Here is a 22919-nt window from a genome sequence, read left to right as displayed (position 1 = left end):
TAACATCTTCTCTTGTGCAATCTCTCCCTGCCCCTTGGGCACCTGCATTCTAGGAAACAGCTATTTGGAGTATGCAAGGACAGGGTCTTTCTGTCAACACTGAAGGATGCTCTTCTCAAGACTGGCAGAATATTCATCCGGGAAGGGATTCCCGTACTGCTAGCCTGTCTCTTTCCTCCCTCCTGGCAAAACCACAACTTTGCCATTAAAGAGTGTTTTTGCACCATTTCTTTTTTTCACTACAATACAAATTCACTGCTTTGTTGAGTTAGGTGGATGGCAAAATTATCATAATGGTATTTTATATATGTGGCTTTGCGGGAAAATGAGATGCTCTGCATAAGTAAACTTTCCATTTAATTAAAAATTGTTTATTTTATCACTACATTTTAAAAAAGACTTCATCTCTTAAACTAAAAAGAAATAGATATTATCCAGCCTTATTAAATGGAAAATAATGTAGACCTTTCACATTTTTATTGATGATTCATGTCATCATTAAAACTATCATTTATTTCACAGCTCTGTTACTGCAGTGATGCCCTTAGGGACCCTTGTTCTTATACTAAATGGCCCCAGACCACTAAATCTTTGATTCTACTTCTACAGTTTACATTTTCCCTTCTCTCTTCCTTATAAACAGGAGGAAAATTCTAATCCATTATTGCTGTTGACTTATCTGCATCCAGTAGTTTTCCACCCACATGCACATGTATTAGAAAATTCAATTTTCTAATTCCGAAATTGAACCGGAACCGTACTACCTTACAATCAATTTAAGATTTATGTGTACGGGTGGTGAAGTTGTAGCTAAATATAATAAAGACTCATGAAAACTTACATTTGAATGTTTTTTATTTCCCAAACATTAATTGAACAGTTATTATGTCCAAAAAATTGTATGGCTCATATGAAAATCTAGAGATTTAAAAATTAATAGATAGGGAAAACAAACATTTACACAACTGTCTAATAAGAATATGGTATATTAAATCTCATTATTCTATATCTATTACAAGGAAATCATTAATTCAATATGAACCTGCTTAACCATTAATCTAGTTTTTCATAAAATTAGTATATTTTTATCTTTATAATATTCATTCGTTGGTCAAGGCTTCAATTTACTATTATACTCCCAAGAGTACCTAAGCAGTGTCATGCACTATAAGTGATCGTTAAATACATGTTGCAAATAGTGAAATGTAACCAATTTGACTTCTCTGCTATTCTAATACTCCTGTGCAACCAATATCCTGTAACAAATCTCTTCCATCAGAAAGATCTTGAGTGATTTCTCTTTTCCTGGTTAGACTATGACTGCTAGGGGACTCCATCACAGACAGGAAATTTTGAATATTTGTGTATGATCTTAAAAAATGTATTCAGAATTTACATTATCCCAGATAAGATATTCATGCTAGATTTATTATAAAATATTATTTTGAACAATTTTCTGACTAAAATACTTAGGTTTTGACCTCTGAGTTGACCTTGTTGGAGGTTGTGCCATGTTTATTTTGTGTCTTTATATTCTCATGGCACAGTGCAACCTATGCCTGTGGTTCCTCAAATCTCAGTTTGAAATGAAAATTTCCAAAGAACCATAAGAGTTTAATAACAAGTATTAGAGCACAGCAGTAAGTGCACCAGTTCAAGAGTGTATCAGAACTTGAAGTTGGCCAGTCCAAGATAGGTGGCGGCTTTCTAGAGGCATTTTAATGACCTAAGAACAGAGGAAGTGCATGGTGGGTACTGATTGGTCATAGTGTTCCTATAGTAACATGTATTGGATGCTTGTAATGTGCGAAGTTTGGAATCACTATGCTATGGTGCCAGAAAGAAACCATGAGATCATAAGACATTTTTTTCTCTCTTAGGAGTTGATGGCAGCTAAGGGCATTTGGCTAGGTTTAACAGGGAGCATTAGGACTATGAAATATAAATAAAATGGTATGTGTCAGCTCTGAAAGATAGCCAGGAAAGTCATTCTTGCCTTACGGACTCTGTGGAAGAACATTCCTGAGGGACCGAGGTTATGGTGTTGTATTTATCTTTGCCTATCTCATAGTGCCTAAAACAATATTTGTACATGGTGGAAGGGTTAACATTTGTTTGTTAAACTGAATTGAGTGGAGAATTTGCTTTCTTCTTCCAGGGTACAGAATCTTGCAAACTCCTCTGAAATTTAAGTTCCCTCACGGCATACCCTAAAAAATTTAATCAAAACATGGAGCTCTTTTATAGGAACCTGACTTAGTAACTTTGAGGAGGCCAAGGCTGAAGAGGAAGTGAGGAAGTATCTCCAAACGCCCCACCCTCACCTCACTGCCCAGAGCTAGCCTTCATCAGATGATTTATTTATTTGTTTGCTCAGTTTGCTATGCAGATAGAAACAATCCCCTCCTCTGTAGGGGAAGCATTGCAGATCGGGCAGATTAAAAAGCAAGAGCTGGAGTGAATAGTAGTGATCTCTGAACTCAGACATTTCTGTATTTTCTTGGTCTTTCTCTTTTGCTAGCACTTAAGCACTGAAGGAAAAAAAAAATTCTTCCACATACCTGGCTGGCTATTGGAAGCTGTGAAATAGTGGTTAAACTGGGAGGATTGGAGGGAACTTTCCTCCCCCATTTTTTAAAGTTTGGCTGTAGGTCCTTCTGCCTGCAGGCTACAGTCACATTAGCGGTTGGAAATTGGATAACGACAGCACAATGACAAATCCAGGTTGCTTGCAATAAGTTGCTAATCCCTTTGCTTTAATATCGGAGCAGCGGATAATGATGTTTGGACATCACTCCGGTTTACTGACGACCCCACTGGGGCCAGCAATAGAACCTTACAACTGTCTAACAAGGTGTCAGGTGATTCCCGTCGTCACAGCAACGGACACTGGAATCTAATCTTCCCTCCATCCCTTCTAGCACCCAATAACGCCTAGGTTATATAAGTGGCCCATCATTGCTTGGTAACTTGAATCAATTAACGTTAATTCGCACAATGCTATGATGTATTGTGATCACTTTCATTTCAGGGAAGGGGGAGAAATTGCTATAAGTCACCTAAAATGAGGTTGTCTGTGGTGCTGAGGTATTAATTGGGTGTCCATATTAAATGCAAAAGGAGCCCCATCGTGAAAGGAAAGTGGATGAGTGACTCTCTTGGCTGCTATTGACCTATCAGAAGAAGACAGTGCCCTTTTCCTTTGCTTTTATCTATTACAGTTTTCCCTATTGCGTGTCAAGTTGATGTATTATAAAAAATTCATTTGGTGACCTTTCACCCCCTTAGCAGATTAAACAATTTCACTTCGATGGCATCATTAACAAGACCCTGCATTTAATGATGATTTCTCTAAAAGGCCACGGAGATTCGATTTTAAGCTAACAGATTTATTGCACTATTATAACATATCGTAAAAAACTGTACCACCTACGGTCAGGTTTTAGGTTAGAAACTGCCTACGAGTTTATGTGGAGCTTAAAGTGGTATTACCTTGGGATATGCTGTAGCAGCAAGTCTCTGACCTCCAGTGGGATGCTGTTTACATTTAATCAGAGATGTTTGCTCACAATAAACTTTAAAGTGTGTCAGGGACGGGCCTTTTAGCAAGTGTTCAGGTAGTTGGTTCCCATCCCTTCGTCTCTAGACATCAACGTACTTATGTCAGGACCTTGGATGGAGTCTTTTGGTTTCTTTAACCTACACGGCCAGCCTGCATCCTGTCCTGCATCAGAAAGCTTTTAAGAAATAGGCCACTTCCCTGGTGGCGCAGTGATTGGGAGTCCGCCTGCCAATGCAGGGGACACGGGTTCGTGCCCCGGTCGGGGAAGATCCCACATGCCGCGGAGCGGCTGGGCCCGTGAGCCATGGCCACTGAGCCTGCGCATCCGGAGCCTGTGCTCCGCAACGGGAGAGGCCACAGCAGTGAGAGGCCCGCGTACCGCAAAAAAAAAAAAAAAAAAAAAAATAGGCCAGTGGAGAAATAGTATGTGATAACAATGTTAGAATTTTCCAGTAACCTAGGAGCCATAGAGGATGCAATGAATAACATGGGGTTTTAAAATATGATTTCAATTTTTTCTTTAAATAAAAAGGAGCCTTACTCATTCAGGCTAAGCAAACTAATAAATGATGATAAGACTAGTGTGTGTGGAATTCCCAGTGAGTGATTCTAGCAGAGGTCAGGGCCTTAGCTGGCAAATGACCAAAAGGGATTCGTAGGACCACACATGCCCCATCCCCCATTTTCCAGGATTCTCAGGGGAGAGGGAAATTGCTCCCTACAGAAACTTCATAGTTTGTGATCCTCTGTATTTGTTCTTGCACTGTTTCCTCTTCTTAGGACTAATTGTCACCTTTACCTCACATACACTCTCTGTTAAAATAAATATCCTTTTCTCCTCACATAAGGAAAAAAAAAAAGATTAGGGGACCAAGTAGTTGACTCACAAGCATTTAATTGAGGGCTGGGTAGGATACTATTTAAAAAAAACCTCAAAGCCTTGTTAGACCTGACCTAGGGTGTTTTGACGGTAATCTATTACCCTATATTAGGGTAATATGTGTGATATATGGTGTCTATATATATCCATTTAATTGCTAAAACTCTATTGCATGCCTCTGATGTGTAATACACAATAGGCTTAATGGGACAATAGGTGTATAACCCAGAATATTCGTTTAATAGCGCTGCCTTGGGTCTTCCAAAATACCAAAGCTCCGGTAAAAAGATGTTTTGAGGTATCATGAATTATGTAACTATTTTATTTTATAATTATTCCATTTTATTGCTAAGTCACATCAGCAATTAATGTGCTCAAAAGAGATGAAAAACAGTATAGCTCTGGACCTTGGTCATACACTTACTCTTGGTAAGACCTTTGGAAAAATACTGAAGCCTTTTTGGACCTCAGTTTCTTCATGTGCAAATAAGAGTACCTATGTCATAGTGCCACTTTAAAGATGCAATGAGTTTATAGGTGGAAAGCATAGACTAGTACTTGGTACAGGGTGTAAGTGCTCAGCATATATTAATTATAAATAAGTATTATTCTCCCTATGGACTTCATTCAACTGAAATCAATTAATCAATGAATTCCACAGTTGTCGATTCTATTTAGTGCAAGCATCCTGTGGAGACAATGAACATGAAAGGGTGGTTGTGAGATTAAATGAGCTATTCCATGTGAAACAGTGGTGTGGGAGGTTGCTCCCAGGCATCTCTTTCCAGTTCTTTTCGGTGACGTCATCTTGGTACCACAGAATTAGCCATGGTGAATGTATTTATACTGTGGAAATTGGAAAACACTAACACCTCTTGGGGGAGAGCTGGTTTACTAGCATACTTAGAACACATCCCCACCTTCTAAATATTTTAGTCTGATAAGTTGCCTCACTAAGGCTTTTTTGGAGCTGATATTAACAAATTGTGATAAAAATCTAAGTTCATAGTATGTTCTCCTCCCACCTCCCCCACCCCCACCCCCGCCCCAACCAGTGCATTCTTTCCTATGGCAAAGCAAACATATAAAGTAAATATATAATTATTCTTTAGTTATAAGGTCATGTTTGCTATACAGTGTATTATTCAGTTTCTAGAAACAAAGGCAAATGCAGATCTTCTCACTGGTAATAATGTGTTATGGAAAAAAGCTACTGCAGTGATATGATATCTGTAATCTTAGGCATGTATTCTTTTCTTTTTTAACATGTGCCAGAAATACAAGCAATTTCAAAACTGGGAACTTGATATATATTCGGCCCTATGGTCTTTCAGTCCTAGTCCAGCCTTCAGATGGAGAAGTGGGAAAAGAACTTACAGTACAACCACAGCTCGTTTTTCTGGATAAGCAGGTACCTTGTGCACAGGTAACAATCTTTATTCAGAGCCGGGTACCATGTTGTATCTGGCACAAGTTTCACATTGCATCATCTTCAAGATACACATGTACAGAGTGCCCACCCTGTGACATTTGGTGCACTTAGAACATCTAACTACTTTCATTATTTTCCTTCCATTTCACAGCCTGCTTTCCTTCCACTTTCTATAAGTGTCCAGAATTTGATCAAGGGTAAAAATAGAATTCTGATACTTTTTCTCCTCAAGCAAATTCTTTTTTTTTTTTCGGTACGCGGGCCTCTCACTGTTGTGGCCTCTTCCATTGCGGAGCACAGGCTCCGGACATGCAGTTTCAGCGGCAATGGCTCACGGGCCCAGCCGCTTCACGGCATGTGGGATCTTCCCGGATCGGGGCACGAACCCGTGTCCCCTGCATCGGTAGGCAGACTCTCAACCACTGCACCACGAGGGAAGCCCTCCTCAAGCACATTCTTACAGCAGGTCTCATGTATCTTCTCAGAAATCTCGCCTTCTCCAAGTGTTGGATCTATATCTGAAGAAGTCATTTCATATACTAATGAAGGAATTTATGCCATCACATCTGCATTATAGTTCTATGTTATTTTAAATGATTTCTCCTGTATGTGGTTAAGTACAGCATCAACAAGAGGCTTCTGTGCTTAATTCTAATTTCAGTGTCCATGCCCTCTGATTCTATTTTATCTTGTCTATATTTACTAATATCAAGGGGGGAAGAGTGAAATATGATACTCAAATCAGCCTTCCACTCTTGACTTTAGAAATGCCTCCCCTGACGTGCTTACAGAGGGCTGAAGGCCATGGGCCTGAGGTCCACACTTCTGCTCTAGCCTGGCACTCACCCAACTCTCCTGCTTTGTCGTCTTAATCTTTCCTTCCTTATTAACCCTCAGCACACCGTGGCACTCTCCTTTTCTGTAAACTTAACTTTCCTTTCTCCTCTTCACTGCCCTGCCCCAACTTTTCTTGCAATAATCTCCCTTCTCTCTGCTCAGTAAGCTAATTTGATATATTCTTCTTAACCTGAGAAAGAAAATATTTATTTATTATTTTTTTCCTTTGTTTATTGTGTGCTTTATAAAAGATTCTGTGTGAATCCTCTTCTTTTTCAGATAACTTCACAAAATTCTCTTCTGAGTCCAACTTTTCCCCTTTTTTCCTGTTTCCAGAATCGGAGAGTAGAGTCGTTGGGGCCCCCATCAGAGCCTTGGGTCATTTCTGTTTCTCTGGAAGGGACATCAGATTCCATGCTGAGAGGTAGGTACCTGTGACATTCGGAGACCTGCTATAATTGCATCTGCACAGAAATGTTTGCTACCGTTGGGAATCTATAACAAAAGCCGCTAATACTCAGTATCTTTGTTAGTTTGGAAGAAATCCCCTTCACCACCAGTCTACAACGCCAGTGTCTGCAAAAGGGAACATTAGGTTGGCAGGAAATGTTTAACAAACCATCTGCCCACCTACCCCCACCCCTGCCAACATGGTGAGGAGTATTATTGTCATACCTGTATCTTCAGTATGGTGTAAGGAAAAGGTCATGGCCCCCTAATCATGTACAGATGATTCTCTGGTACAGTATCAAGTCATAGGTACAATGTGGTTTCTATGGGGAAACAAACACTGGCTCTCAATGTTATAAAGAATAAATGTGATGGCAAATGCAAAGCGCCTGGCCCAGAGCAGGCCCTGAGAGCTCATTTTCTCCTCTCCAGCTTTCTTGGTCCTCCGTTACCTTCCTGTTCAGTCCCAGTACCACTGCTAGCTTCATTTACTTTTCTGGAGTTGTGCATGTGAAAATCAAAAACCACCATTCTGTTCTTTGCTTCTATAAGTTTTACTATTTTAGATACTTTATATACATGAAATCATACAGTGTTAGTCCTTCTGTGACTGGTTGATTTCACCTAGCATAATGTCCTCAAGATTCATCTATGCTGCAACGTATTTCAGAACTTTTTTTTTTTTAGTTTTATTTATTTATTTTTTTATACAGCAAGTTCTTATTAGCTATCTATTTGATACATATTAGTGTATATATGTCAATCCCAACCTCCCAATTCATCCCACCACCACCCCTTCCCACGATTCCCCCTTGGTGTTCATACATTTGTTCTCTATTATCTGTGTCTCTATTTCTGCCTTGCAAACCAGTTCATCTGTACCATTTTTCTAGATTCCACATACGTGCGTTAATATACGATATTTGTTTTTCTCTTTCTGACTTACTTCACTCTGTATGGCAGTCTCTAGGTCCATCCACATCTCTACAAATGACCCAATTTCGTTCCTTTTTATGGCTGAGTAATATTCCATTGTATATATGTACCACATCTTTATCCATACTTCTGTCGATGGGCATTTAGGTTGCTTCCTGGCTATTGTAAATAGTGCTGCAATGAACATTGGGGTGCATGTGTCTTTTTGAATTATGGTTTTCTCAGGGTATATGCCCAGTAGTGGGATTGCTGGGTCATATGGTAATTCTATTTTTAGTTTTTAAAGAAATCTCCATGCTGTTCTCCATAGTGGCTGAATCAATTTACATTCCTACCAACAGTGCAAGACGGTTCCATTTTCTCCACACCCTTTCCAGCATTTCTTGTTTGTAGATTCTCTGATGTAGCCCATTCTAACCGGTGTGAGGTGATACCTCACTGTAGTTTTGATTTGCATTTCTAATAATTAGTGATGTTGAGCAGGTTTTCACATGCCTCTTGGCCATCTGTATGTCTTCTTTGGAGAAATATCTATTTAGGTCTTCTGCCCATTTTTCTATTGGGTTTTTTGTTTTTTTGATACTGAGCTGCATGAGCTGCTTGTAAATTCTGGAGATTAATACTTTATCAGTTGCTTTGTTTGCAAATAATTTCTCCCATTCTGAGGGTTGTCTTTTTGTCTTGTTTATGGTTTCTGTTGCTGTGCAAAAGCTTTTAAGTTTCATTAGGTCCCATTTGTTTATTTTTGTTTTTATTTCCATTAACCTAGGCAGTGGGTCAAAAAAGATCTTGCTGTGATATATGTCAAAGAGTGTTCTTCCTATGTTTTCCTCTAAGGGTTTTGTAGTGTCCAGTCTTACATTTAGGTCTTTAATCCATTTTGAGTTTATTTTGGTGTATGGTGTTAGGGAGTGTTCTAATTTCATTCTTTTATGTGTAACTGTCCAATTTTCCCAGCATCACTTATTGAAGATGCTGTCTTTTCTCCATTGTATATCCTTGCCTCCTGTGTCATGGATTAGTTGACCATAAGTGCATGGGTTTATCTCTGGGCTTTCTATCCTATTCCAGTGATCTATATTTCTGTTTTTGTGCTAGTACCATGTTGTCTTGATTACTCTAGCTTTGTAGTATAGTCTGAAGTCAGGGAATCTGATTCCTCCAGCTCTATTTTTTTCCCTCAAGATTGCTTTGGCTATTCAGGGTCTTTTGTGTTTCCATACAAATTTTAAGATTTTTTGTTCTAGTTCTGTAAAAAATGCCATTGATAATTTGATAGGGATTGCATTGAATCTATAGATTGCTTTGGGTAGTCTAGTCATTTTCACAATGTTGATTCTTCCAATCAAAGAACATGGTATATCTCTGCATCTGTTTGTGTTATCTTTGATTTCTTTCATCAGTGTCTTATAGTTTTCTGCATACAGGTCTTTTGTCTCCTTAGGTAGGTTTATTCCTAGATATTTTTTTCCTTTTGTTGCAGTAGTGAATGGGATTGTTTCCTTAATTTCGCTTTCTGATTTTTGTTGTTAATGTATAGGAATGCAAGAGATTTCTGTGCATTAATTTTGTATCCTGAAAGTTTACCAAATTCATTGATTAGCTCTAGTAGTTTTCCGATGGCATTTTTAGGATTCTCTATGTATGGTATCATGTCATCTGCAAACAGGGACAGTTTTACTTCTTCTTTTCCGATTTGGATTCCTTTTATTTCTTTTTCTTGTCTGATTGCTGTGGCTAAAACTTCCAAAACTATGTTGAATAATAGTGGTGAGGGTGGACGTCCTTGTCTTGTTCCTGATCTTAGAGGAAATGCTTTCAGTTTTTCACCATTGAGAATGATGTTTGCTGTGGGTTTGTCGTATATGGCCTTTATTATGTTGAGGTAGGTTCCCTCTATGCCCACTTTCTGGAGAGTTTTTATCATAAATGGGTGTTGAATTTTGTCACAAGCTTTTTCTGCATCTTATTGAGATGATCATATGGTTTTTATTCTTCAGTTTGTTAATATGGTTTATCACATTGATTCATTTGTGTACATTGAAGAATCCTTGCATCCCTGGGATAAATCCCACTTGATCATGGTGTATGATCCTTTTAATGTGTTGTTGGATTCTGCTTGCTAGTATTTTGTTGAGCATTTCTGCATCTATATTCATCAGTGATATTGGTCTGTAATTTTCTTTCTTTGTAGTATCTTTGTCTGGTTTTGGTATCGGGGTGATGGTGCCCTCATAGAATGAGTTTGAGAGTGTTCCTCCCTCTGCAATTTTTTGGAAGAGTTTGAGAAGGATGGGTGTTAGCTCTTCTCTAAATGTTTGATAGAATTCGCCTGTGAAGCCATCTGGTCTTGGGCTTTTGTTTGTTGGAAGATTTTTAATATCAGTTTCAATTTCATTACTTGTGATTGGTCTGCTCGTATTTTCTATTTTTTCCTGGTTCAGACTTGGAAGGTTATACCTTTCTAAGAATTTGTCTGTTTCTTTCAGGTTGTCCATTTTATTGGCATAGAGTTGCTTGTAGTAGTGTCTTAGGATGCTTTGTATTTCTGCAGTGTCTGTTGTAACTTCTCCTTTTCCATTTCTAATTTTATTGATTTGAGTCCTCTCCCTCTTTTTCTTGATGAGTCTGGGTAATGGTTTATCAATTTCGTTTATCTTCTCAAAGAATCAGCTTTCAGTTTTATTGATCTTTGCTATTATTTTGTTTGTTTCTATTTCATTTATTTCTGCTCTGATCTTTATGATTTCTTTCCTTCTACTAACTTTGGGTTTTGTTTGTTCTTCTTTTCTAGTCCATTTTAGGTGTAAGGTTAGATTGTTTATTTGAGATGTTTCTTGTTTCTTGAGGTAGGCTTGTATTGCTATAAACTCCCCTTTTAGAACTGCTTTTGCTGCATCCCATAGGTTTTGGATCATTGTGTTTCCATTGTCATTTGTCTCTAGGTATTTTCTATTTCCTCTTTGATTTCTTCAGTGATCTCTTGGTTTTTTAGTAACATATTGTTTAGCCTCCATGTGTTTGTGTTTTAACATTTTTTTCCTGTAATTTATTTCTAATCTCATAGTGCTGTGGTCAGAAAAGATGCTTGATATGATTTCAATTTTCTTATATTTACCGAGGCTTGACTTGTGACTCAAGATGTGATCTATCCTGGAGAAGGTTCCGTGTGCACTTGAGAAGAAAGTGTAATCTGCCGATTTTGGATGTAATGTCCCATAAGTATCAATTAAATCTATCTGGTCTACTGTGTCATTTAAAGCTTGTGTTTCCTTATAATTTTCTGTTTGGATGATTTGTCCATTGATGCAAGTGAGGTGTTAAAGTCTCCCACTTTTATTGTGTTACTGTCAATTTCTTCTTTTATAGCTGTTAGCAGTTGCCTTATGTATTGAGGTGCTCCTATGTTGGGTATATATATATATACAATTGTTATATCTTATTCTTGGATTGATCCCTTGATCATTATGTAGTCTTCTTCCTTGTCTCTTGCAACATTCTTTATTTTAAAGTCAATTTCATCTGATATGAGTATAGCTACTCCAGCTTTCTTCTGATTTCCATTTGCATGGAATATCTTTTTCCATCTCCTCACTTTCAGTCTGTATGTGTCCCTAGGTCTGAAGTCGGTCTCTTGTAGACAGCATATATATGGGTCTTGTTTTTGTATCTATTCAGCGAGCCTGTGTCTTTTGATTGGAGCATTTAATCCATTCATGTTAAGGTAATTATTGATATGTATGTTCCTATGACCATTTTCTTAATTGTTTTGGGTTTGTTTTTGTAGGTCCTTTTCTTCTCTTGTGTTTTCCACTTAGAGAAGTTCCTTTAGCCTTTGTTGTAGAGCTGGTTTGGTGGTGCTGAGTTCTCTTAGCTTTTACTTTTCTGTAAAGCTTTTGATTTCTCCATCAAATCTGAATGTGATCCTTGCTGCATAGAGTAATCTTGGTTGTAGGTTCGTCCCTTTCATCACTTTAAGTATATCATGCCACTCCCTTCTGGCTTGTAGAGTTTCTGCTGAGAAATCAGCTGTTAACCTTATGGGAGTTCCCTTGTATATTATTTGTCATTTTTCCCTTGCTGCTTTCAATAATTTTTCTTTGTCTTTAATTTTTGCCAATTTGATTATTATATGTCTCTGCGTGTTTCTCCTTGGGTTTTTCCTGTATGGGACTCTTTGCACTTCCTGGACTTGGGTGGCTATTTCCTTTCCCATGTTAGGGAAGTTTTCGACTATAATCTCTTCAATTATTTTCTTGGGTCCTTTTTCTCTCTCTTCTCCTTCTAGGACCCCTGTAATGCGAATGTTGTGTTTAATGTTGTCCCAGAGGTCTTTAGGCTGTCTTCATTTCTTTTAATTCTTTTTTCTTTATTCTGTTCAGCAGCAGTGAATTCCACTATTCTGTCTTCCAGGTCACTTATGTGTTCTTCTGCCTCAGTTATTCTGCTATTGATTCCTTCTAGTGTATTTTTCATTTCAGTTATTGTATTGTTCATCTCTGTTTGTTTGTTCTTTAATTCTTCTAGGTCTTTGTTAAACATTTCTTGCATCTTCTTGATCTTTGCCTCCATTCTTTTTCCGAGGTCCTGGATCATCTTCACTTCATTATTCTGAATCCTTTTTCTGGAAGGTTGCCTATCTCCACTTCATTTAGTTGTTTTTCTGGGGTTTTCTCTTGTTCCTTCATCTGGTACATAGCCCTCTGCCTTTTCATCTTGTCTATCTTTCTGTGAATGTGGTTTTTGTTCCACAGGCTGCAGGATTGTAGTTCTTCTTGCCTCTGCTGTCTGCCCTCTTCCAGTTACTTCTTGCTCTACCCTGGCTTTGAGTCTAAGCTCATTCACATGCCTCCTATAAAATATGTACCTTGCCATACTGCATACATTACCCATACCCAGTTCCTTACTCACACTCCATACCTTATCGTATCCCATACCTACTCCTCTACTATACCTTACTCAGCCTCCATACTTTACTGTGCCCCACTCCTGACACATACTCCCCCCATTCGTCATTGGTTTCCTCTCAGTTATCCCAAGGATATCATCACTGTCTAGCTTAGAATCATATTGGATCATGCAAAATGAAAGAGGCGTGAAACCGTTTGTTATTTTCCTCCATTAACACCAACTCATGCTCAAGCCAACTGACTCCCCTGGATCAGTATATTCACTGTTGTTCTCTTTGGTAGATTCAATGAGAGCGTATGAGGAATGGGCTGAGGTCATCTTATATGCACACGTTTTTGTGCGTGTGTGTGAGTGTCATAAAATAGGAAAAGAATCTGGTGTCATTTTCTTTGTAGAATGCCCACATCACCAAACACCCTATTTCAATGATTGAAAGTATCTCTTGAAGACATCATGAAATAGTTCTCCTTAACTTCAGAAAGAATGGAAGCAAAACCATTTGGCATGGATTACCTAACTTATTCTAAGTATTTCCTGCAGAAAAATAAATTAACAACAACAAAACCCGGTCTATATGTCTAGCCTAAATCTTTTGTTCTGCAGTTTAACTTCATGTTCTTTTGTCTCAGTAAATCCTCTTCAGTTCAAAAAAAAAAGAGGTTATAACCCAAAATGGGTTTATATACGCAAAGACAATTATTTTAGGGTCCTTCAGATCCTTTGATGTTTAGCTATAGATCCTAGTTGTAGAAAAAATGTGTTCTTAATACTAAAAAAATAAACTCTCAACATTAATGATGTAACAGTTTGCTAGTGTGGATAGCTAAGGGTAAGAGGGATCGTTTTGGGGGTGAAAGGTATTTTAGAAACCCTATGCCCTACAGAATCACATTCAAGTAGCATCCCCTGATAAAGCATGTCATCAACTTCAATCTTATGTGAAGCCCAACACCCCATCTCCTCCCAGGTTCCCTCAGCCAGGACCAGCTTGATCAGGGAGCCTGTCAATGACATTTGTCTATTTTACAATTACCATTCCAGAGATATGATGAACCCCGGAGTCATGTACTGTACTTGGCAGCAAACTGCCTCAGCTTTGGGGCACATATGCTTCAAAGCTGAGAATATCGTAGATATATATGGGAATCTTTGTAGAGATCTCTGAGGCAAGCTTGTATTTAACACAAAAGCAAACCGATTTGGAGCTAAAGTACTTTCCATTAGGCAGTTTGGCGGCTGTTCTATGAGGCAGACTCACTGTGCTCGCCGGACACATTTCAGTTAAATGCTGCTTTGTATTCCTCCAAAGATGGGAACAATAAGAACGTTTGTCAAAGGGAAAACTGTAGCAAATGATTTCATGTTGAACATCTGTACTCTGCAGTTCACTGTTTGCAAGAGTTTATTGACCATAATTTTGATGCATATAGGTTTTAAAGAGTATAAATGGCATTTGTCTTGGTGCCTATCATTTATTTCAGTCTTGGCTTATTTATTTCCATTTTTTCTGGGCATTTTATTTATTTCGGGACTCTGAAGAGATGAAGGAAAAGATGTTTCTGAAAATGGAAATTTTAGTTAGCTCTGAAAAATTGATGAAGAAAGACAATGTTTTCCCAAAAAGGATTGAGCAATTGAATTGAGAAATAGAACACTATGCATATTCTATCTTTATGATACCTTTCAGCCTTAAAGATCTCAAACCAATTTTTAAACTTTAGGACCACTCTCCTATCTCATTGTCCATCATACCAATCATAGTGACATTTCCAGAGTGAAATGGAGCAGCTGTTAATTAGCAAAGTAATTTGAGGATAGTGGAGTCAGAAGACTAATTAAAGGCATTGTGAATGGGATCCAGAGCTAAGTTTCCTTCTTTTACTTTATAAATGGATGGCCTATTGTTAGAAGATGTCAGCTTTCCTTTTTGCATTTTATTCAGGGAAACCATAGCCCAGACGATCCAGGTTGCTGAACAGGGTAGCTTTTATCACTCCTGATTTGATGCATTGCTGTGGTCCTGATCTATTGGCCTAACTCTGTCACTGCATAAACCACAGATCCCTTGAATAGAAGAGAGGCAGAGCCTAGAAACTGACCACCTAGAAAGAGAATAGACTTTCTTTCTTGAGAGACATTTAAATATTCAGTATATAATAAGGGCTAAGAATACAAACTTTGAAAACAGGCAGAAGTGAGCTATAACCCTCTCACCACGTAATTTAACCTTTCCTGAGTCTATTTCTTAATCTCTAGAATATTGGTAATAGTATATTTTATAGGGTTGTGTAGTTTATGTACAATGATGAATATAAAGCACAACGTCCGGCATAGTAAGCTTTCAATATATGTTGGCTTTTGTTGTTATTATTCTATCTTGGATTATTTAGTTCCAAGATTTGTCTAAGAGAAGCCTGATGGATTTAGTAACCTCTTCAATTAAATTTTTTTTCCCATACTGTCCATTTGCCTCTCTACAGGGAAGACTTGAAGAAATCGCTCTTGTGTAGGTAACTAACATTCACTTTTTGGTTTTGTGTTTATTTGCAGGATGTACTCAGGCAGAAACTCAAGATGGTTATGTGAGGTTCTCCAACTTGGCAGTTTTGATCTCTGGGTCAAATTGGCACTTTATTTTTACTGTCACTTTCCCTCCAGGTAATTCCAGCACAGTGTGTTTTTATTATCTGTTCCTTTTTAAAAATATATATATAACTCCTTCTCCTTTATAATGGGACTAGCTTCTATCATGAATAAGAAGTCATTGTAGTTTAGAGAAAAAAATCCCCTTGGTTGTATCATTAAGGTGTGAGAAGCAAGAACACATGTAGGAATCAAGCCTCATGAGAATCATGGTAAGCAAGAATCCAAATGTACATTTTCCTCTAGTTATTAAAATTTACTTTGAATGTTCTATTTTTTTTCTATGACATCTGATGGAACTTGGTTGGGTATTAATTTAAGAATTTTAATTTATAAGAAGGAGAGTCCTGGGGTATCAAGTATTATGAAATCTTATCTTTCAGTCCTGCCCTCCTCATCCACTGCCCCACCCCCACCTTTAAAATGGTGACTATACCCACTCAAAATCTTGGTACTTTAGAAGGGTAGGTATAAGGTGTGTGTAAATTGCTTATATGATCCAGTTCTTCTTGACAAAACATTAAAGAGAAACCTTCTCCCTTCGGAAGTATTCTTGACAAATTTTGCTTTATTAGAGTGTAATACTATTCAATAACTTTGTAGTAAATAATATGTTACTTAAACTTCAAAGCCAGATGAGCTTATGAAAAATACTACTCTCCCATTTCCATGATGGGTAGAGTCCAGGCTGCACCCTACAGAGGAGTAGCGAGAGTCCAGTTTTGGACATCCTTTTTATAAAGGATTGAACTCTGATAGAGACACAGAATTACCACCTGAAAAAAGTTATCTAAATATTGTAATTTACCAGAAAAAAACCCTCCTCCCCTAAGAGAGCATCTGAAAGAGTTCTAAAAATACTAACATCACGTTTGAACTGAAAGGTAGATAATTATAACCAGTTATTAATTTGAGTCAGGGAAATTAGTCTGGTACTTAAGACATGCAGTTGTGGAAAGTAGTTAATGCACAGCTGTGATAATGCAAAGTTTTAAAAAATACACTAGAACAATCATGAGTGGATTTAAACTGCTTAGATATTGGAAATGGCAAAGGAAATTAAATGTTTTGATGTGAGGTGTCTGAAGCCCAACAACAAATATTTAATTAAGGCCAGGTATTCGTTCTCCTTCATGAAACTTAAATTCAAACCACCAGTATACTTTTCAAAAAGTTAAAAATATGGCTCTCATGAAAATATATAATGAGTACTTGTCAACAAGTTACTTTACTCTTTAATGAGGGAACCAGGAGGATGGCAAGGTTTATAGCCTGGAAAGGACTGCTTTGAAATCAGTTTGCTAAATTGGATACAGGGCAATCAAACTCTAATCTTTGAGTTGCATGTCTACAAATATCACTTCCATTCTTACTGGATGAAAATCACTTGCAGCTTACCAATCTTCTACAAATTCACAAGACTGGACCCCTAAATATTGAATATTAAGTCAAACAAAAGTGTGTTCCAGAGAATTTGATAAACCTTGGATGGGCTTGTTTGAAAATGCTCCAGTATGATATTGTTAAGATCTGTAATCATTATTTTTCTCTCAGTTCCAAGTTTTGGACAATTTTTCTTCACAAAGGGAATACCATCTGGGGTCAGGTAGTAGTATTAATTGCGTAGGTCACCTATTCTTATAATACCTAAGACGTTGTCCTGATGTAAGCACAGATTCATGGAGAATGTTCAGCGCTTTGACCATGGGATTCCCAAGGATATATTTTGAAGGGTAACACATGCAGAGCTGGATATTTTGGTCCCGGTTTGCTGCATATTTAAAAGACCATTGCCCTCCAGTTTCCTCAGTGGCTAACTAAGACTAAATACTTCATCCAGTTTACTTTAAGGCATAAGTTATACAACCGAATGTAAACTGTAGTGTAGACAGCAGCTTCTCGGTGACAGTGTGATTGTGAGCTGGCCCTGGTGTTCACAGTTACTGGGCTACTGCTTCCTTTAATTTCCACCTTCAGCTTGTAAAGTCCCCTAAATGAGGAATCGCCTTGAGAAGTTTTCCTTTAGAATTTTCCTTAAATTATTCTTCGTAATTTTCAAGACTGACTCTATGAGGTGAGGCTCTGTTTAAGTGAGAAGAGAAAAGATGGAGGAGAAATAGAAAACATCAGAAGGCCTGCACTTCTGTGACCCCATAGCCACCTGTTCATTACCAGTGCAGATCCTGAGAGGGACCCCTCGTTTCCAGGTGTATCAGTGTCTAAGGCTGGAATTATTTGGGAAAGCAGCTCTCATCCTCACGTTGATAGGCCACTCAATGACATTTCTCCTTTTTAGTAAGCTCCAAAAGAATAGCTGTGACAAGCCTTGATTCATGGGACTGTAATTGTTGCTTCATCCCTGAATCAAGCAGAAGACTTGCAATCATTTTCCTTATTTTCCCTCTTCTCCCTTAGAGAGAGGAACACATCATTATTCCTATTTTAGTATTTTTTTTGTCTCATTATTTATTTATTTTTCTTAAAACTGAAGAAAAAGGACAGAATTCAACATCTGCTTAATGCCCAGAGATGGCAGATAATGGCAGATGTGATTCCTGATTATATTTAGCTCATGGAAGTTGGCAATCCGTCTTTCTAAAGTTTCCAACATTGTCCATGTCTTTATGTTTTTAAGTGGAAATAGATGTCACTTTAATCAATGTTCCATTGATCACTGCATACAAAGACATACATTTCTTCAGCTCCGTAGATACACCAAAGACCTATAATTAAGGACTTAGTTCATTAAAGATATATGTATATGTGTATATATATATATATATATAATTTATTTTCTACTGAGATACAATTGACATAACACTGTATAAGTTTAAGGTGTGCAGCATGGGGCTTTGATATATTATATATTATATATTATATATTATATATTATATATTATATATTATATACTTGCCATGTGATTATCCCTGTAGTGTTAGCTAACACCTATATCACATCACATAATTATCACATCACATAATTATCATTCTTTTTTGTGGTGAGAACAATTAAGACCTAGTCTCTTAGCAACTTTGAAGTTTATTATACAGTACCATTGACTATAATCGCTATGCTATTTTGGAAATATAGAAATTGAGGAACTGAGAAGTTACATAGGTCTAACCAAGTATGTATGGAATCCTCATAAGTCTTTATAACATGTGGACTAATCCAGCTCATTTATCTGTTTCTGAACTTCCTGAGACACTGTCAAGAGGGCAGAGTGTCTGTTAAGTTTGTTCTACCGACTTCCCACCCAACCTTTCCACATGCATTGTCATTACCATGGTCTAGGCTGTGGTTTCTCTAACCATTTCCTGGAGCCATGGGACTCTTAGGGGGTTCTCCAGGGCCGCTGGGTTGAGACAGGATGCACCCTGCCACCCAACCCAGAAAAACTCAACTGCAGTGGCCGTTTCCAAGTCTGGAATATTCCTCCTCCCTAACTTCTCATGGCTCGCTCACCAGCTCACCCAGGTTTCTTTTCAAATGTAACCTCCTCAGAGAGCCCTTTTCTGCCTCACTCTGTCCACACCACAGTCTCAACCCTGCTCCCCTCTCCAGCCATCCTCTGACTTCTGCATGGCACTCATCACTCTCTAGCGTCAGAGTATCTGTGTATTTGCTTGTTTGTCTATTGCCAGCGTGCTCTGTCCCCCATTAGAACCTAAGTCCCAGGACGGACAGGAATCCTGCTTAGTTCAGCATTACATCCTCAGGGTGTTAAAAAAAAAACAAAAACAAATAAATATTTGTTTATGAATAAGTGGGTATACTGAGATTCTGCCTAAGATTACATTTAAATAATGTTCTGCTGCTAAAAATATTTAAAAACTGGTGGTCTTCACCCTTAGGCTCAGGTTACTGCTCCAGGCTTATAAACCTCAGGCCTGACTTCAGCCTCTCTGTCATTATTTGTGTTCTAAACACTTGCATGGCTTGATCTTCTATATCACAGGTGGCTCATGCCCCTTCTCAGGTCAGAATTTTTCCATCTGTGACACCTCATTGCCTTCAGAATGTTGTCAAGGGCCTTTTGGCTTTTGCCATTTAATGCCCGCCAAAATTTGCCTCACATGCTTTCCTGCACTGATTCCTAGTATCTCCTGGCAGTACTTTTTTCAACATCGATTGCTTTTTTTCTCTTTTCTGTCTTTATTTGCTCAACCTGCAGATCCCCATCTAGATACTCTCTCCTCTGGGAAGCTTTCCCCAATCATATTCCTAGAAAATAACCTTCCAAGGCAATTGATTTGCATTATTCTGGTGGCATGGGTCACATTCTGATTTGTATGGAAAATATTTGTATGTGTATCTTATTTCATTTATTGGCTTGTAAATATCTTAAGAATGAGAACAGTAACTTATCCACGTGGTGAAGTAAACAATCACTGAGCAGTTATTGGAAAATGGATAAAAGAATAAAGAATTTTGTTCTTAATTCTGTAAATCCCTAGTAAAATCCATACCCCTGTCTCTGGGCTAGAGTTAGCTTATTCAGTTGCCCATAAAAAGCAACTAATTGATAACAAACAAGCCAAATATGGCTCAAGGATAAGATGTACCCACAGGAGAAGCATTTCTAGATAATTTTGTTATAGTAGCTTTGGGACCGAGTCAGCCAGGAGTCAAGAGACTGGAGCTCTAACTGTGACTTCCAATCAAATTGTCAGGTTCAGCCCAAGGAAAGCACAGCAAAGAAAACACGGTGTTTCCTTGAGTAGAGAAAATACAAGCTCTGCTTTTGCCTGAATTATTCAGATGAAAGCAGAGATTTGGGGTTTGTTTGTTTTGAACGACCTACTCAAAAATACTGGTTATAGCTAACTTATGATCACAGGCAAGTGTTTTTTTTTTTTTGACTTTAAATTTTTGTCTTGAGATATAATTGACATATGATAAGCTATACATATTTAAAGCATACAGTTAGATAAACTTTGATGAATCTATACTTCCATGAAACCATCCCCACAGTTAAGATGATGAACATATCTATCATTCCCAAAATTATAGGCAAAGTTTTTAAATTTTTATTTTTTGAAATAACATACAGTAAAAATGATGATTTTTAGGGGGTCATTTTATGAATTCAAAGATATATATAGATTCATGCAATCACCCCCACAATCAGGATGCAGAACATTTCCCAGAAGTCTCCCTATGCTGTTCCTCTGTCCTCACATCCTCCCACTAATCCCTGCAACCACTGATCTGTTCTCCATCTGTATAATTTTGTCTTTTCTAAAACGTCATATGAATGGAATCATATTATGTATACCCCTTAGAGATGGGCTTTCCTCACTCAGCATAATGCTTTGGATGTTCATCTCAGTAGTTACAGGTTATTAATAGTTTCCTCCCTCCCTCCCTCCCTCCATCCTCCTTCCCTCTCTTCCTCATCCTCTTCCCCACTCCTTTTTCTTTTTCTCTTTCTCTCTTTGGCTGAGTCATACTCCATTGCCTGAAAAAAACACAGTTGGTTTATTCATTCATCTGTTGAAGAACATTTGGATTGTTTCCAGGTTTGGGTGGTTACTGAGGTGCTACAAACACGTGTGTACAGGTTTTTGTGTGTATAGACAGGGTTTGTTTGTTTGTTTGCTTTGTTTTGTTGCTTTTTTAGATTCTTTTCTACCTTGCTTCAAAAACACTAATGGAGTGAGAACCAAATTTTTCGGTCTACAAAACAGGGAGGAGTTTGAGACGAGTTCTTAGAAAGATGTCCTCCCTGAAGGGAACGGCCATTCTGCCCCTTCGTCCATAGCCACGGTGGCTCTATCCATCTGTCCCTGCTCTACCCCTAGTTTTCCAGATAACAAAATTCTTGTGGACCTTAGAAATTCTCTTGATTCCATAGTAGGAGTCCCTGTGCCCTTGTTTTGATGTGTTACATGTTGTATTTGAAATGAGATACATATGTCATAGCAAGTAGTTTCACGCAATCTGGAGTCCAGAGTGCTTCTGTTCTAATTAGTGGAACATGAGAGTGAAGCTACAGCTTTGCACTGGTGGAGAAAAAAGGTCTGAAAATAGGACAGCATTGGAAGAATTCCCCATGATAATGGACAGAAGTGGAAAGAACAATCATATATCATTGTTGGAATCTTGAAATTCTTTAGAAATATGAGTCTTGGATTTATTATTGACTCATGTATTGAATCATCTAATTCAATAAATATTTATTGAATCAACTATGTGCCAGGTACTATTGTAACCGTATCTTTTCCACAGTATTTTATATTAGCATCTTATTAATATGCTATTGTTACTATTTTGTTATTTTTGTTTTTTTTTTTTAACAGGGGTCAATTTTACAGCTCGCTCCAGGCTGTTTGCTGTCTTACCTGCAACTCCATCCGAGAGGCCCACGATCGTACTGGCTGCTTCCCTGTGCTCAGGGGTCTCGTGGCTGGCTCTGTGCTGCCTCGTATGCTGTTGGTTTAAGAAAAGCAAAAGCAGAAGTATGTAATTTTTTTTTTAGTAAAAATATCTGAAGGAAATGCCATCATGTACAATATATTAACTATTCTTTTTCTTCCCCCAAAGAGACATTTTTATGAGCCTCTGTAACATATCAAACTACATGGAGCCAAATTACTCAACTCATACAGTAGAAACAAGGATTGTCTAATTCTAAATAATAATAATAGCGATAATAATATCAGCTCTTATTTTTTGAATACTCACTATGGATAGGCTTCTAAGTACTTTAGAGATGTGAATTCATTCAGTTCTCACAACAACTCTGTGAAGTAGGTACTAAGTACTACATCTGTGTTTCAGGGGTGGAGCATGAAGCCCAGAAAGGCTAAGTGACTTGCCCAAGGTTTCACCACCAGGATCAAAGTTTGGTTCTCTCCATATCTGACTCTTTGAAACACTGTGCCCTACAGCCCATGTGACCCTCCAAAAGGAGAGTTCAGTAAAGGGGGAATGTCCTCTGCTTTTTCAGAAGAAGGAAGAGAGTGCTTGGTGTGGTTTTTTTTGTTGTTGTTTTTTTCACTAGGAGCATAGAAATTGTGTTTTTAGGCATTTTCCCAGAAGCTGATCTTTTTCTTTCTTTCTTTTTTTTTGGGGGGGGGCAGTGGGTGGAGACATGGATGAAACACTTTGATATTAGGAGATACTAGGAAACCAAAGTGATAAGGAAGAGTGAGAATAAAAGAGGTGAAATGAGGAGAGGCAAAGAGAGAAAGTGAAAAATTAAGAAAGGAAAGAGGAGGTAGCCTGGTGCCACCACTAGACAGCTCACTATGCTTGGATTTCTG

General features: G+C 38.0%; 1 protein-coding gene across 1 annotated transcript in view; it reads left to right on the top strand.

The window, feature by feature from the left end:
• The window catches only part of PKHD1 (PKHD1 ciliary IPT domain containing fibrocystin/polyductin), a 404235-nt gene that overhangs the window by 368017 nt on the left and 13299 nt on the right, over nt 1-22919 (top strand). The window contains exons 61-64 of the mRNA XM_027126840.1: nt 5718-5853; nt 7048-7135; nt 15559-15666; nt 21954-22112. Of these exons, the coding sequence (XP_026982641.1) occupies nt 5718-5853; nt 7048-7135; nt 15559-15666; nt 21954-22112 (491 nt within the window). The remainder of the gene's footprint in view (nt 1-5717; nt 5854-7047; nt 7136-15558; nt 15667-21953; nt 22113-22919) is intronic.

Source organism: Aethalodelphis obliquidens, unplaced genomic scaffold (genome assembly GCF_003676395.1).
Source record: "Aethalodelphis obliquidens isolate GAN/ISIS:26980383/991018 unplaced genomic scaffold, ASM367639v1 scaffold31, whole genome shotgun sequence".
Taxonomy (NCBI): domain Eukaryota; kingdom Metazoa; phylum Chordata; class Mammalia; order Artiodactyla; family Delphinidae; genus Aethalodelphis; species Aethalodelphis obliquidens.
This window is presented reverse-complemented; position numbering and strand designations above follow the sequence as displayed.